Here is a 17982-nt window from a genome sequence, read left to right as displayed (position 1 = left end):
TCACAGGATGAACCATTATGCAAGCATACCCTGATATTTTCTTTTGCTCCGATCCTGCGGTTTCCGGTGGCTGAGAGTTCTCTCTTTGCAAGCCCAATAGAAGAAGGGCTTTTGTGCTGCATCTAGAGAGGGCCCTTTGCTAAAACAAATAAGGCCTGTGTGTACTGATTGCCTCTTCAGGGTGTTGTTGCTGATACCTCTCCCCAGACGGTGGCCCCTTCATCCCAGGACAGCAGTGGTCAGCAGCAACAGTTAGCAGTGGACACACCCAATGAACACGCACCTGCATACTCTTTCCAACAATCCAAGTAAGTCATGCTGTGCCAAGCTCCTTTCTCTAGAAGCAGAAATCTGCAAGTCCTTTCTCAAAGTGTTTCTGTTTGGTTTGGTTTCACAGAAATCACCATAAACTTAGTGGTAGGCATTTCTTGAGCTCATGATCATATGGGTTGCTTCCAGCTGGCTTCAGGGGGTACATTTTCTGGTCTTGGCTGTACTTGGTCCTGTATGTGAGTACCTGGTCATCTGTGGCCCTCTCGTTTGGGATGATGGAAGGGTTGACCATATGCTTCTCATTTTATAACAAATTAATTTCCAGACAGTCAGAATTCCAAGGACTGCAGGAAAGTAAACCCAACAAAAGTAGGCACTTAGTTTTGTTTCTATGCATTGGCTGCTATCCTATTGGTTAATGCAAGTCACATGACTCAACAGAGCCAGTGAGGGTGCTCACTTCAAGAGAAGCATTTCAGTCATTAAAAATAAATCTGTTACATAGTCTTGGGAAAATCGAGTATTCCCACCTGACACTAGTTTGTGACCCAACACTCCACTCTTAATCTCTTAAACAATTACAGTGACGTTCTCAGTGCAGGCTGACTTTAAACATCCAGGTAAATGGTCGTGGAAAAGGAGAATATTGTTAAATATATGATACAGGGCCTGCTCAGGAATTAAATGGCAAAGGTAATAATTAAGTATTCAGAATTACTCATGAAAAATTTTTAATCACCCATAAAGCAAATTACATTTGGCTTTGTATGGAGAAAATATGTAGATTAAATCCTGAGGTCTCTGCTTTAAAACTGGAGAGACTAACAGTGGGGAAATATATATGGAGAAGCCTTTGTGTGCAAAGTGTTCAACTTTCTGGATCATGACTAAATCTCTGATGAATGGAGAGTATTCAGATGAACCTGTTTGTAGAGTTTTGTTCGCTGCCAACCTTTGGTTCGTTAATGAAGTCATCCTGTCACTCCTAAAATCATGAAGAAGCTGAGCATACCAACTATACCTGTAGTCAACAGGTAAACAGACAAAGAAATGAGGTCTATAGCCACACAATAGAATTTTATTCAACCATAAAATAAAATGTTATTTCCAGAGAAATGGATTGCACTGGTGATCATATTAAGTGAAATAAGCCAGATTAAGACAGACGATTACTACATCTTTATTCTCACATGCAGAGTCTGGATTTAAATATATACATCTATACACATATATGGATACATGCATGCACACTTACAAAATGAAATATATAGAATGCATGTTATTTCTGTTCCAGTGTAATGGAAAAATATCTCTAAAATACTTTAACCAGTCCTTGTGATCTTAGCTTTCTTCAATACCGTAGATTTCACAAACTGGAAAACTTCCTTTTCAGCATCATTCTGCTAATTAACAAGCCCCTACTTACCTGAAAAACCCTTTGCTCAGGGTCATTATGCTAGAGGAGATATGTAGCTATCTCCATATGCAGATCTTTAAGTACTTGCTAATGGCTGGCATTTCTCATCAGATAGCAGCTGACCACCCGTGAGGTGAGAGATTCAAATCAGGGCCACACACACACAATACACACCCAATTAAAAGTTAGAGTTTTCTTTTACATTTTTAATTAAAATATAATCACATCATTTTTCCCTTTCCTCCTCCATCTCCTCCCACCCTCCCCCATCTCAAATTGATAGCCTCTTCTTTGATTATTATTGGTTCTCCAGTACAAAGTGGTCAGCTCTAAAACTATGTATACACAAACTATAAAAATGGACTCAGCGTGTGTTTGTGTTTACCTGTGTGTATGTATATAAAACAATAATAATGAGATTAAAAATAATTTTTTAATTAACCAGATCCCATAAAGCGTGTATGCAAGTGAAGTTATAGTCTCAGGTGCAAAGGCTGAAGTCTTTGCTTCAAATTCCACTTTTGCGCCTTTCCAGTTACAATTCAAGTCTTAAGGACCCCCGCCTGCCCATTTAAAGTTATCATGTGATCACAATTCTCCAAAGAGTGAAAATTAGGTCACTGATGAAAGAGATTTGCCACTATCCACCAGAATTAGGGTTGGGAAGACCCCTCGTAGATCTAGGTCAAAGTACATTGGGATCAGCCCTTTCAATTGAGAGAAACACTGAATTGTGAAATCTATCTGTCAGCCTTCTTGTGAGAGTCCTGTTGGCAGATGGCATCATAGTGACAGTTTGTAGTACTTCTCACATGATGAGATGTGAGGCAAATAATAAAGAATGATAGAGTTCCTCTTTTGTAACAAAATGGTGTATCAGCTCACAGGCCAGGCCGGGTGGTAAATGCCTGTAATCTAAGGATTGAGAGCTCGAGGTTGTCTTTGGCTACATGAGGCCAGCATGGGCTGCATGAGGCTGGAATCCAGAGCTGGAGAGATAGTTCAACAGTTAAGGACCCTTGCTGGTTTTGCTGAGGTTCCCAGCATTTCCATGGCTGCTCACAACCACCTTTTAATTCCACTTCCAGGGGATCTGATGCCCTCTTCTGGCCTCTGCTGGGGCTGCATATATGTGGAACATTTTCATCCATACAAACAAAAAGTTATACACACATAAACAAAATAAGTATATCTTCAAAAATATCTGAGTCAAAACTCAGAATGTCATGGCAACTGCATCAATGCCTTCTAAACAGGACCACAGTGATCTGCCGAGAGGTTCTACCTCTTTAGGGTCCTGTCATCACTTCCCCCTGCCCTCCTTGAAGACCAAGCTACCAACCATGAAGTCCTAGTAGGTACTCAAAGCAAGCCATAGCAGAAGGGATGACTCACTGTGTACATTGGAGGTATATTTTGTATTATTTATTTCTTGACAATCAGAAGATGTTCTTGGTCCATCAACTTTGATTTTTACAAGCTTGACCTCTTGCTTGAGTATGCATTTATATGAAAGGAGCAGAATGTGACATTATAAGCTAATCTACTTGTTCCATTGCTTCTTTGAGTATGACGTAGTGGAGAAGCCTGGGCTCTTCTAACAAGATGTCATGGGAAACCACAGAAGATAAACTTGGATGTACTGACGCCTCTTCTCCATTTGTCTTTGCAGACCATAGACAGAAGTGAGGCTGTCCATCTGAACCTTTACCTTCAATGAAGACACTTCACTGAGCAAGAAGTTAGTCGGCCTCCAGTTTGCACAGGCGCCAAGGGAAAGCTTTTTTCTTTTATTTTTATTTTTTTTTAATTTTATACTTTACTCAAAGAAAACAAGGTTTTTATGTGCTGTGCAAATGGTTCCTTCGTGTGGTCTGACAGTTATTTTTGTCATACTTTTTTTTAAAGGGAAAACAAATCCCAGAAAAGGGGGCGGGAGGGTAAACATCAAAGCTGATGTTTTCTGTGGAAGAACATTTGAAGTCAGAATTTGCCTAGAGGTGTAAGTAGTTTTTTGTTTGTTTGTTTGGTTTGGTTTTTGTTTTTTATTTTAGTAGAAAACCTGATGTCAAGAGGTGGGCAACCGGAAATATAAGGAAATTATTTTCCTCAGTAATTAAGCTATTTTTTTCCTCTTTTTCCTTTCCTGATTGAACCTACTGGGCTGTTTTCTTTATATTTTATGTTTTCTTAGAAATATTTAGGTAAGGTTTATCTTGAATCTTAATTGCCTTAATTTTAAGGACGTCAAGGCTCGCGAGGCATGCTGTCAACGTCTTGTTATAAAAAGAAATCCAGAAAGAATTGAAGTATTGTGCCAGCTTTCACTGGCATAGAAGATGGAGACTGAGATTTTAGGGTGGAAAAAAACTGTACAGTTTAAAAGAAAATGCTTTTTCTTCATTTGAAGAAAATTTGTTGTTAAAAGAAACTGCAGCAACTGCAAGAATTGGGAAATGCTGGGACTTCTCATGAACTTTGACACAGTCGTTCTAGAAGGCTAAAAGACATTTTATGGTAAAGATATTCATTTTGGTTTAAAAACAACTGCATTAGAAATAATGCGTGTTTGGGGGGCAGAATGCAAATTTTTTTTAATTTACAGAGCGTGGTTGCTAGCGAAAGCGTTAGTGCTTTTTATCTGCAGTTTTTTCTATGAGCTTTGTCAGGTTTTAGTCAGCTTTGCTTGTCACATTGCAAAACCTAGTGTAAGAGCACTAAAAACAAAACTTAAGTAGATAGAAGCTTACGGTCAAAAAGTGCAAAAAAATAAAATAAAAAAACACACACACAAAAAAAAGACAAAACAAAAACAAAAAAAGCAATAGATAGAGAAATTGTTGACAATTTCTGTAGTCTTTCTTAGTTGTGGTCAATTGCAGCCTATGGATGGCCTATTTTATACCAAAGATGAAGTGAGACCCTGTTACAGTCGTGATGGTAGACACTGCTTTTCTTTCCTTAAAGTTTTGTTTGACCTACATGGCCGGACCAGTTCTAACTTCATTTCAACTACCTTCCACTAGTGTTTTACATATGGCAAAAAAAAAATTGTTTTTCTAGAAATGTATATTTGTTGATAGTTGAAGTTTGTACCTACTGTGCTCAGCAGTTCAAGCATGAAGAATCTGAGAACTGATGGATTGATGGAAGCAGGTGACTTTCACTCCCGTGAGCTTTTCTAGCTCCTGTCTGTTTCTCTTCAGCAGTGGATGGATGAGCACTGATACACCGGGTCCTTTGTTCAAGAGGTTGCAATGTCTTCATGTGAACTGCAGACTAAGGATGCTTCCTGAACATGTTCTGAAAGATGTCTGAAAGACCACTTGTCAGAAAGGCTCAGTGATGTTCTGTGCAGTGGGGCCTGGTCCCCTGAGAAGTACTCATGCATTGGTTACAATCGTCTTCCTTCCGAACACCAACATAAACAGATTTTGTCTTCTCCCCTTCATTTTGTTACTGGCCCATCTTGAATAGACACCTTGATTCTGTACTTGGGAAGGGGATGTTTTCCTTTTCCCTCTTCCCATTGTGTTTTCATATCTTGATATTGACAGGAGAGACAACACAGAGCTTTTTAAATTTCAGTTTAATTATCTGAGATAAGTGAGGCCATTAAGATCGAAGATTCCTTTTAGTGCAGTAGAGGCAAGCTCTTAACATGCTCGTTGACAATCAATAAATTGTATGCTTTTTATCAACAAGAACTGAAAGAATTAGAGTTGGCCCAGCACTAAAACCAAAGGAGACATTTGCACTTGGAATAATGCAAAACTTGGCTTAGAAATGATCGAAAGTGACTTAGTGAGAAATCCTAATAGTTCTGACTTATCGTACCTGGGATCTACTTACATGGTTTTGCTTGAAGCTAGAGACAGTGGCACGGAACTCTCTGTTCATGGAACCATTCTGAAGAATTGCTTTTGAATGAAGAATTTGAACCAAGGAGGCAGAGTTCCTTCTTCAGGGGTTGTCTGTCTGAGTACATAGGAAAGACACAAGCCCCAGAGAGGAAAGAGTAGGCTCTCCAAAACAAAACAAGCTACAAGGCAAATCACAGTCCCACAACTGAGGAGTCTGCCCCAACCCAAAAGTCCACTGTCTCACTAGACCCCGATTCTCTTCTTTGCAACCTGTGAATTGAGTGCTCAAGTCTAGAGAGTGACTTCATATGTTGGCCACCAAACTAATGACAAGACCGTATCCAAGGTGATGGCTCCACACTGCAGAGCAATCCTGTGCTTCACCTTCATGCTAATAGTTTTCTGTGCTTTGGAAGGAACCTGACATGTCTGCATTCTTCAGTGACACCTGTTGGAAGGGTGGACTTGAATTTTGTCTTTGGGAAACAAACCCTCAAGTTCCAGGGGCTTTCAGAAAACTCACACGAGACTACAGTTTCTCCTTCTCCTTCACCCTCTCTCAATTCTTTGTTTAAGTAAGGATTATCCTGGGCATCATTCATTTGAATATGAAACCAACATACTTTCTTGTCCTTTCTGTAAAAGTACCAAATACATGTATTCATGTGATACAAAGAGAGTCTCATTTGCATATCTAACAATGAGGCTGCAAGGTAGCTACCATGTGGCTGTTGAAGGTGCCTAGGTTAACTTCATGCTCTTACATATACATTCTGAAACATTTCTTTCAGCTCTGAAATTTTCATAATCTCTTTCCTTTTAAGCCACCTCAGTCCAAAGGAAATCATTATGTCATTTTATGTGTTTGTGTGTGTTTTATGTTTGGGCTGTTTCTATAGTGCCATTCCATGAAATCCTTTAAGAAGAAAAAAAAATGTGCGTATTCAAATTGGCTCCCCCTTTCTCTGTCATTTTTACCTAAGAATTGTTTTCGGTAGTCCAGTGTATCGGGGAAAGAAAAGGCATTGTCAGATAACAGTACAACATTGTAATAAAAACAAGAACCCTGACCCAAAAACAAATGCACAATGTGTGCGGCACAGACCCCACAATCTCAAACTAGTCAGCAGTGCACATGATAGTCCTCATATGATTTAGGACTACAGTTATTTTTTAAATTGAAGTAAAATTCTAATTCTTCAGATTGTCAAGATGTTTTCATTTTTCCCCTTTCATTACCACGTCTTGGATGACAAATTAGGAAAGCAACTAAAGCCAAGATCCAAACAAGATAAACACCATGTCATCTAAATGCTACTAATGTGTCAGGAAAGTGGGTTTCTTTGAATAATGACAAGACATCAGGGGAAGCAGAGTATGTGGTGACTGGTGGCTGTGTCTCCTAAGGACCCCAGAATAGAACCTGTATGAGCTAATGGTAATATCAGCAGGTGCTGAAGATTAAAAATGTGTGCTTAGTTTTTGTTCTTTCAAAAAAATCTTTGTTTAATGATTAGAATGTCTATGAAAAAACCTACACATCTTTTTTTTATTGACTTAAAAATGCCCTTTATCGAAGAATGGGATTTAATTTCAACAGGATCCTTGCATCTTCTTCTCAAGTGAGATGTTTCAATGGGATTGCTGCATAGACTATGATGTTAATAGGCTAAAAATACTTTTGACAATCCAGTCTCATTCGTGCCAGTGTGCCAACAACTGCAGACACGCTGAAAATGGAGAGTAAGTCTTAAGTGGGTTTTGATGGAAAATACATGGTTCCAAACTAGTGAGACAACGGAATTGAAAGTCATTTGTAATGGCATTTGGTATGGGAAGCAATCACATTAGAACATTGTATAATCATGTCACAGAACTGTGATCTACTTTATTTTTACCATAGTATAGAGTAAAGGATAAGATCTCTTTTTTTCTTGCCACTGGGACTGGTATGCTAAACATTTTTCTGAGCCCACTGGCCTTGAAAGTTTCTCTTGAACCCCAGGGATGGCAGGATTGGCAGTCTCCTTGATTCCATTTCCTCTTTGAGAAGGAATAGTGGAGTTCATGGATCAACTCATTTTACAGTTGTGGTATTGCAATGTGGGTTGAGACAAACTTGAGATTAATATTTCTTACCCATACAAAATGGGACCCTTCAACCAAATGCTATCTGTCTTGACTGTTCTTTGTGATAACCTGGAGTTCAGGAAGGTATAAAAGCTAAGCAAGAAGCTGGACATGGCCCCATGATTTAAGAAGGCTGGGTTCAGCACTTATTACTGATTTCTGTTGTCTTTGGGCTGATCCCCTAACTTGTAACATACAGATATAGTTGCTGTCACAGAAAGGGTTGGCTGTCTTCTAGTCAGTAACAGCCATGCTGTTCTGGGCAGGAGAATAATGTGCTGAGGAATTCGTTTCACTGGTGAAGACTCCAAGCTGAACAGAGGCAAGATGGAGCTTGGGGATTTGGGGAAAATTGTGAGGTCGCCTGGGAGATTTTCTTAACATTGCTCCATTTTCTGAGTTTCAAAGAAACAAACAATCACTGTCAATATACAAGGGCTGACTGACTAACTTGGGAGTGTTTTGTCTTTTCTTCTTAATGACTGACCCTGTTAACCTGAGCATTTCACCCCAAAGATGGGCAGAAGAAACCACTGAAAACAACTCACTCCAGTCTATGTTGCTTCCCAAGTATTGATTTATCACGGGAATTTTAATCGTTACTGAAAAATCAATATCCACACATTATACACTATGAATTCCAACAGTCCATAATGTCCTTTTCCTGTCCACCACACATAATCAAGAGTTGGCTGAATTCTTGCAAAACATAAATGGAAAAATTATAACAACAAACTTGGCTCCCCTAAAACAAAGCTACTTTGGCTTCATTCTCTTTACTGACACTCAACACCAGGAAAGAAAGTCAACACAATTTCCATCAGGAGAAAACAACAATAGTTTTGGCTAAATGTACATTTTTATCCCCCTTTAAAATCTTTTTGACCACAAAATCATTTTCATTTTTGTTGTTTTTCCTGTTTGAATCGGTATTACTGTATTAAGACTGAGAGTCACTCATATTCCAGGGCATAATTTTATGGCCATTGTGTATGTAAGCACAAAGTGTAATATTAGTGTTACACTTTGGACTTTAAAACCTCTGGTCCAACATTATTAATAAAGTTGGTTTCTCTTCCTCCCCAAATGTGTTATGTCCTCATATGTGAAAAGGAGTAAGCTATTCCATCCCTGTTAGGAACAGTAAAATTATTTCAAAGAGACATTGGGTATCTGAAATCACTTTGTTCTCCATTCTGGAAGCAAGTGTCTCCATTTACTTAAGAATATCATTGGAATCTTAATTTTTAAGCTCTGGATGAAAGTACTTCAGTTTCAAAGAAAACTGTGACACGGCTTTTTCTTTAAAAGCTTTGTTTTAACTGTCTTCAACTCCATGGACCTTCTGAAATACCATTTTGAGATTTTCTTTAAGGGCATCTTTGTATTGCTGTCTTGGACTGTCATGGAGAGTTCTGTAATCCTATGGCGTTTCTGGTTTTATCTTTAAGTTCTTTCATGTATATCATGGTCAAGTTAGACACCATTTCCCCTGTTCCCTGGGCTCTCTGTAGATCAGTGGATATTAGGTTTCAATTTCTGTTTTCTTTGATGAAGCTTTCAATAAAAAAATGAAAATAAAATCAATGAAGCGGGCTGCAGTGTTTGATTGCACTTTTCCAGAAACTTGTTGTGGGAAGGTGTGGGGAGGGGGAAGCTGTATCTGGATTTAATCCACTTTGCTAAACTGTTATTTTTCTGGAATCAATAGAAGAAAAGATCATTCAGGGCTGGAGAGATGGCTCAGTGGTTGGGTGCTATTTTTTGTAGTAGACCCAAGTTTGTTTGCTAGCACCCATACCTGGTGGCTCACAACTCCCTTTGACTCTAGCTTCCAGGGAGTAAACATACACACACACACACACACACACACACACACACACACACACACACACACACACGCAGAGAGAGAGAGAGAGAGAGAGAGAGAGAGTGTTAAAGATAAAAATAGAAGCCTTATAGTAAAAAAAAAAAAAAAGTTATTCCAAGCAAGAAGGTGTGGGAATGAAGGAAGTGACCATATATGATCATGCCTGGAAGCCTGAGAGAACCACCATGGGGGCCTTTAGGGGATGCACAGTCTTCCATTGAGGTCTTCCCATGGTTTCCCAATAAGTTTTTCATACACAAAAGGGTTCAGCAACTACCCATCTCCCATTTCCAAATATGCCCAGTACTCACTGACCACTTGGTGCTATTGAAGGCCAGAGTCTCTTTCCTCAGCAGTGGTTTGTGTTCCTGCAAGATTCAAGTGATCCAAGATCAGCAGTGCACATTCATTCCTTCAGCTGTGGGTGACTATGGGAAGCAAAGAAGTGGATGATCATTTTCTGGTCCAGAATTTCCCAGATCTCCTAGATCTTACATTCAAGGACTGAGCAATATTTCATCCTGTGTATTTGCTGTGTGATTCAAAAATATTACGATGTGGAAGATGAGAAAAATATTGGATGGAGGAAGTGCATGCAATTTGTTAAGCAGAGAAATTGGTAATATTTAAGACACACTAAGAGACAGAGAGAGAGAGAGAGAGAGAGAGAGAGAGAGAGAGAGAGAGAGAGAGAGAGAGAGAGAGAGAGAGAGAAGTATATTCATGAACAAAGTATGAGTGGATAGAAAGCCCCAGGGAACTCTGTGTTATATATGATATGCTAAATACACATGCAAAATAGGAGGTCTTGGACATTCATGATGCCTGATTGGTTCCTCCATTGGTGACATTCATTATCCAGCCACCACAGTCTTGCTGGCCTTGGGTAGATTTCTTCTCCTTCCTCTGCTGCTATCCACAAGAAGAAGCCTCTTTGGTTGGTCCTCTTCTGTTGCCCTCCTTGTTCAAATCTGAATTCTGTGTCACTCGGCATCAATGGCCACAGGGATGCAGTCGGGGGACAAGGAGGATGTATGACCATGGTAGAACTTCCAACCCCCGTGGTCCTTCCACTCTTCTTGTGTCTTATCTTCCATATGTCAGTCTATCTCCTGCATTTTCCCCTTGCTTCTTGCTCTGCATTTACGCCTTGTGGTTGGAGCCAGTGTATCTTTATGTTCCAGACTTATAGATGAAGTCTCTCTGGAGTCAAGACAATTTCACAGATGTCGTCTTCATGTGTTAGGACGCAGGTAACCGAGGAAGGATGTAGAGACAGGTAAGTGGCGGCCATATTCTAAGAGCATGTTGTATGCATTCTCTATAGGTATTTGGATAGGAGTGACTGAAGAGAAAGCTGGAAGAAGAAATTAGAGAGCAGAAAATCAGAGGGACATGATTGTAAATTAACTCTGGATCATACCCTGTTTAGGCACCATGCCTCACGCTAGGTAACATAGAGAATATATTGTTCACAGAGCTGGGCTCGGGTAGGAGAAAGCCCAAGATCTCTGTGTCTAGTGAGGTCTTGTTTCCACAGAGCATGCGTTGTATGTGAGCGTGTCTACTGGAAGTGACAACCAAACTTGTAGGCTTCTTTAATAAAGACACCAATGCCATTCATCAGGGACTTTGTACTGATGAATTCTTCATCTCCAACGTCCCACCTCTTCATGCCATCACTTGGGGATTTCAAAATCAACATTTTTAATGATTTTATCGTTTAATTGTACATATACGTAGGCCAGTGTGTAGGAATGTGCACACGAATGCTGGTGCCCATGGAGGCCAGAGAGGGCGTCAGATCCCATGGAGCTGGAGTAACAGGCAGTTGGTAGCCTGCTGGAAACCCCACTTCCGTTCTCTGCAGTAGCGATATTGGTGCTGTGTCGTCATTGTCTCAGCCCCTGGAAACCAACGTTCTAAAGGAACACATCCATTCAGACTCTGCCACCCACCTTCTTCTATTGCAGCTTGCTTAAAACAGTGACATTTTATTTCTTTTTTATGTAAAAGTTGTAAAAAAATATAATGTACCAGCTCCACAATCCATATGCAAAAAAAAAAAAAAAAAACTTTTGTTTTAAGTTGAAGGGCATTGAAACTTCAGAAATGTTTAACTAAGCTTCTGGAGACGAATCCTTGACCCTCAGGATATGAGGACAGAGAAAGAGGATTCAAGAATGAATAAATAAGCTACATGTGGTATGCTCTCTACCTTGTACATGGAATAATTCTAATTTTATAATCTCAGATCTCTATTTCTTTTTTTTTTTCCTCTTTTGTAATTTACATTCCCCAACAAGGACAGTTCTGATAAGGTACATGTCTCATGATGCTATTTTTAAAAATGATTCATTTTATTTTCACTTATGTATGTAGGTATGTGGATCTGTGTATATGTGCCCATGCCTGCAGGTGCCCATGGAGGCTCATGGAGCTGGAGATGTAGGTGGTTGTAGCTGCCCAACGTAGGTACTAAGGATTGGACTTGGGTCCTCAGGAGTAGCAAGCATCTTTAATTGCTGAGCCAACTACCCATCTCTGCCTAACATCTTTTATTTTTCAGAATTGCCAACATGGATAATATGTAACTGCACCCTAACACTGGAATGGAATATAATACATCAAACTGAATCTTGATTGTTTATTTTCTATACTTACAAAAAATCTTTCCAATAGCAATGGTTATGTATTACTACTGATCTTCATGCATTCACCCAAGGTAACATGTTGACCATGATGTAAACCTGGTGCCGTTGGGGTTCTAGAAGATTGTATGGCTTGAGAAGAGTGTTCATGGTGCAGACAGGATCCAAATTTAGCATAAACAAGGCCCCAGAATGATAGATGTCCTTCTACATAGTTCTAGAACCACTGATATGACTTGAAGCGATCATATAAGCAAAACCACTTTTATATTTGAGACATCTCATCATTGTACATTTATTCTTAGCAATATACTGCAAAGACCCGAGAAAGAAGGAAAAAAGCTCAGATTTGGAATAGGTGTCATTGCTGAGGTAGGATGAGAGATGGGGAATTAGGGAAGGAGGCAGATTCTCAGAGAGACAGCTTAACAGGGGCACATGGCTAAAGAGTACCTGAGGGCAATAAATGCAATAGCTGTTCTCCTCATTCAAAGCTAACAAAGGCTGTGACAGTTAACTCATGAGTGTGGTTGACTACCCCCTGACTCAAAAAGAACAGCCTTTGCCGGGCAGGTGGTGGCGCACACCTTTAATCCCAGCACTTGGGTGGCAGAGCCAGGTGGATCTCTGTGAGTTCAAGGCCAGCCTGGGCTACAAAGTGAGTTCCAGGAAAGGTGCAAAGCTTCACAGAGAAACCCTGTCTTGAAAAATAAAAAAATAATAATAATAATAATTAAAAAAAGAACAGCCTTTAACTGACTACAAAGCTAAAGAACAGGAAATGAGGTGCAGTCAATTCCTTCTTGTTTGATTGGCTCAAGGAAACATAACTTGGTTTATGTGCCTACAGCTCATGTAACCCCGAGCAGTTTTCATGTTTACTCCTACTTCAGGTGAGATCAGCCACATTCAGGGTGGTATGCCATAGATGACCCACATCCATCAAAGTCTGCAGGAAGCCAGGCTTTCTTCTCTGTTCAGTATACCCAATCTCCCCTCATGCAGCAAGACAGACCATTCTTACTCCCTCCAGGTCCCTCAACCTTCCTTCTCATCTGCCTTTGGTTCTTTGGGAGGGTGCTCCTGACACAAGGACTTAGGCAATCTCCAGCTTTCTAGTGATGCTAGCTACAAAACCACTGCTCTTCTCTCTAAGAGCTCCTTCATTTATCAAAGTGAATAGCTTTACTTTCTCAGTCATTACCAAGGGAAAACAGACACTACATCATCATGCATAAACCCTCTAACGTTGTAATGACAATTGAATGCTTCAGTTCTGAAGTTTCCCTTTAAAGCACAGGATGGTCCTGTGACAGTCAGTCCTGAGAGTTAAAGGCAAGATGAATATGTGAGGAGACGAGGAAGCCAGACAACAAATGCATAAGGGAATGCTTCCCTTCTCCACAGTGAAGCCCAGATTCAGAAGGACACAAACACCAAGCTTGAAATAGCCAGCCCCCAGATTGTGAGAGTGAGTCAGTGGAGCTCTACCTGTTGAGCTCAGTTCATCCACACTTCAGGATGGTAATACTGTTGTCACTCATCAAGCCCCTTCTGGCTTCTTATGCCTTTTAACACAGACATCCATCTCACTGGTAGCTGCTGGTGGCATTTAAGACTATCCAATGGGATGCATCGAAGGTGCCTTTGATCAGGATGACTGGGAAGTTCAGCAGAAGTTCACAACTAATGTAAGCATCCCCATTGGGAATGACCTCAGCCAGTGAACAAGTATTGAGAAATTCATTTTTGAAGAGCTAAGGGCTAATCTACTTAAGCAAAATGCCAGCTTTCATTACAATATACCCAAAAGACTGTCCTGTTTGATTTTCTTTAAGCTGATAAAAACTAAAATATTAGTAATAATAATAATAATAATAATAATAATAATAATAATAATAATAATAATAAAATACATGAAGTGCTGTATTGTGAAGTACAGTGAGTTGCAATTTTGTCCATGCTTATTATAGGAGAGTTACTAGCAGATGGATTTTGATCTTGAAGAGTAGTTTTCAGTTTCAGGGAGATGGCTATGAGTTAGCAAAATAAAGTGCACAACAATGTGTGGTGTGCCACCCTTGAGCTGAAGAGGAAGCTCCGTGTATGTTGGTCTGTGTTTAGGGTTTTCTCTTCCATCTGCACACGCCCACATCCACCATCTGCTCAGAACATCTCTAGAAATAGCCACAAGAAAAGCCATCTAGAACGCTAGACAAATTTTCTGGGATTTTTCACCTCATTTGCGTTTTAATTCTGTGAATATGTCACCCTCTTCAAAAATGAAACAGCCAAACAGTGCAAAGTGAAAAAGAAACACCAAAGACAATTTCTGGGAAGAATGAGGAGGTGATTTTTCACTTGGTGATTCTTCTAGCGATTGAATTCTGCAGCAGTCCTTAGAAACAGAGATGCCAAGCTGCCATGTGGGAACATTCTTCACAATTCTTACATTTCTCAGGGTTCAAGTGAGCTCTTTAGCGTTTAGGAGAACCTTCTCAGACAGTAGTTTTAAAGCCAATGAAATACATGGGATCAAAATAAAGTATTCATGTTGACAAAACTTATCTAGAAGTTTAAAGTTTTTGAGGTTATAATGTGTGTTTCTTTGTGGGGAGGGATTGATTTACTTTCTTGATGCTGTGACCCAGGGACCTGACAGAAGGATTGGAGGGCAGAAAGGGCTCATTTTGGCTCCTGGTGTAAGGATGCAGTCCATCCCGGAAGGAACAGTGGAAGCAGGAGCTTGAAGCAGCTGTCCCAGTGCATCCATAGTCAGGAAGCAGAGGGGTAAACGCTGGTGCTCAGCTCGCCTTTTTCTTTTTATTCTGTGTAGGACCCCAACCCATGAATGCTTCTGCCCACATGTAGAGTGGTTCTCCCAACCTCAGTCAGCCTAATCTAAAACCCACCTGACAGACAGACACACCTAGTGATTGGTTTCTATGGCAACTTAAAATCTTGTCATGTTGACAAGAATGGCCATCTATGTAGCCCAGGCTGATTTTGAACTCATAATTGTCCTGCCTCTGTCTCCTGAGTTCTAAAATTTGAGGCTAATGCTACCTCCTGTGGCCCCTAAGACCTTCTTCAGTGATACCATAAATAATATTTAATGAATTTTGGAATTTTAAATTCAATGTCATAACTATAATACAAAAAATATAAAAATTTTAGTGTCTATTGATGATGGTGATACTATTTCATTCTGTGGTTTATTTCTTATAACCAAAGGAATACTGTCATGTGTTCACAGTGAGCCTGGCTGTGAATCTTCCACACCAATTGGTCCCATGTCTCCCAGCAATCTTTCTCTAGTCAATATCCTGAGAATAACTATCTGGGGTAAAGTTAATAAACCAAAACAAAACTGAATTATCAATTAAACCTCCACATTCGCTAAAGTGTTTATCCACATCTCCAGTCCTTATTTCTTTTGACCAGAAATAATTGGTTGCAAAAAGAAAGGAAGAAAAAAGGTCACTAAGATGTTCTTCAGTGAGAGGTTCCTTCTATGACACTCTAGCCACAGACCCAGTGGATTGTAATGGCTGTGCTTTGATATCTCTCTGAATCAACTTGCTCTCTATAGAGTGGCTAAGTTATAAGTCAAAAGTTCACTTTTGTCTCATGATCCTGGAAACAAAGTGTTGAGGGACTGTGTCTGCTGATAGTCTTTTTGCTGGCAGAGTTCCATCAAGCTCAGAGCATCCCATGGTGAAGAACAGGGCATGAAGCCTGTGGAGCTCTTCTGATCTCACCCCCAGGATTCAACCATGTGAATGCACATATCTAACCTAACCATCCCTAAAAGCTCCGCTTCTGATCACCACAGTGACGTGAGGCTTCTACTCTCAAGTCCCACTATAGGAACTCGATTCAACATGTTATATTCTGGAAGGAAAGCTCAAACTACATCCAAATCATGGCAATCATTTCGCTGCTATTACTTTAGGTAATGAGAAGAAAGATGCATTTTTTTAATGTGTTGATGTTTTCTAGACATTTGAGAAGTGCTAATTTCCGTGTGTATGCTCTTTTGTGGTTTTTTTCTGTTCTGTTTGTTTTTGTTTTTAGAGACAGGGTCTCACTGTATAGCCCAGGTTGGCCTTGGACTCCAAGCAGTCATCCCATGTCAACCTTCCAAATGCTGGAAGTACAGGCATAATCCATCACATCTGCTTTCATTTTTAGTTTTTCTGTTTTAGAGATGGGGAAGTAGGAAGGCCTGGTATGACATGTTAGTCATAAGCAGGGTCCCCATTGTTATACCAGCCTCTTGGAGGCACTAGTCAATGAATCCATGTGCTCCAGACACCATAATGCAAAACAAACCAAAACCACAAATAACTGTACTGACAAAAACCTGCGCAGAATGGGCAAAGGAAGCTTTTGCCCAGTTAGTAAGATACTCAAAACATCTAGTAGTTGGAACTAAGGCCTTATTCTTTACTTGTATTCATATTCATATTACTATTACAATTGCTTATTCCTTATTCTCTACATAGCCTTATTTCTCCTCTTTGGAAGATTTCTGTTGAGTCTGATGCTACATCCTCCTTCCCAGGATTCTTCTTAAATTAAATTCAAGTCAGTAGTAGCATTGAACTGCAAGGAGTGTGGGGTGCCAAGACACCATGAGCATGCTGAAGCAGGACTCGATGGGAGCTGAAGCACGTCTAAGAACCTCTCTGCCAAGCTGCACTTCTCTCTGTAGTTGGGTTTATGCATCTACAAACTAGCTGCTTTTTAAAAGCTGCAATTATCTATGTATGCCAAAGCAAAGAATTGGTGGAGTAGCTATGATAATGAATTGTGCTTCCCAAGCTTGAAGATGCACATCAGTCACAATGGGCGCTTGAATGTGGATGGCAGGCATCTAAAAGAGTGTGGAAATGCATGTTGTGTTTATTTAAGTCTGGAGGAGAGCAGGTGGGCCTGGGATTCTGTCTCCAATACTTTCAGATTCAAGAGTATACTTCAAGTTACAAGAATCACAGGAGAGCTTCAAAAATAATTCTAATTATAATAAGTTTTATATAATTTTCTCTGGACACAAACCTGTTCAAATGATTGCTATTAGTTTATTCACATGAAATAAGCTGATGCTCAACTACAAAACTCTTTAGCTTTTAAAGTGTTTTTATTAATTCTTTTAAATTTTCATACATATGTACAATGTATTTTTATCATATCTACCTCCTTCCAACATGTCCTCTTTTCCTTTTTTAAGATTTATTTATTTTATGAATGAAGTCATTTGCCTGCATGCATGCCTGGTCCCTTGCAACTGGAGATATAAGTGGTTGTGAACCACCATGTATAGGTGCTGGGAAGCACCCAGGGTCCTCTTCAAAAGCAGCCAATTCTCTTCACTGCTGAACTATCTCTCCTGCGCCTTATCCTCTTTTTTAAAAAATTAATAATCCATTGAATCCAATTAGTGATACACTCACAAGCATGTGGATCTAAGGCCATCCCCTGGAGCACGGACAACCTACCAAGAGTCACATACTTAAAGGAAACCGACCATCCCTCCCTGAAGAGCTATCAGCTTCCTGTAGCTCTTAGCCAGAGGAAGGGACTGTGTGCTTCTCCCCAGCATGCAGGCTGGAGCACTGACTGGTTGTGCATGGACTCCCCAGCTGCTGTAATTTCACGTTTGTTATGGCCTGGTCGTGTCTAGACAGAATTACATAGCACTCTTCCCATCTTCCAACTTCTGTATTCTTTCCTCCCCCAACTTCAGCATTTTACCAGAAACATAAAGATTTGTAA

General features: G+C 40.0%; 1 protein-coding gene across 14 annotated transcripts in view; it reads left to right on the top strand.

The window, feature by feature from the left end:
• Positions 1-9270, top strand: part of Rbms3 (RNA binding motif single stranded interacting protein 3) — a 1493133-nt gene extending 1483863 nt beyond the window's left edge. For 8 of the 14 annotated variants that reach the window (XM_052723536.1, XM_052723582.1, XM_052723572.1 and 5 more), the window contains 2 exons: positions 181-308; positions 3363-9270. In XM_052723536.1, the coding sequence (XP_052579496.1) occupies positions 181-308; positions 3363-3369 (135 nt within the window). In that variant the 3' untranslated portion in view covers positions 3370-9270. Of the gene's footprint in view, positions 1-180; positions 313-3362 lie in introns of those variants that run through there. The other 6 variants (XM_052723600.1, XM_052723589.1, XM_052723553.1 and 3 more) reach the window with 2 other exon arrangements.
• The last annotated feature ends 8712 nt before the right edge of the window (positions 9271-17982 follow it).

This window comes from Peromyscus californicus, unplaced genomic scaffold, assembly GCF_007827085.1.
Source record: "Peromyscus californicus insignis strain IS unplaced genomic scaffold, ASM782708v3 Scaffold_11__1_contigs__length_118956290, whole genome shotgun sequence".
NCBI classification, from domain to species: domain Eukaryota; kingdom Metazoa; phylum Chordata; class Mammalia; order Rodentia; family Cricetidae; genus Peromyscus; species Peromyscus californicus.
Note: the sequence above shows the minus strand (reverse complement) of the source record. Positions and strands in the feature narration are given on the sequence as shown.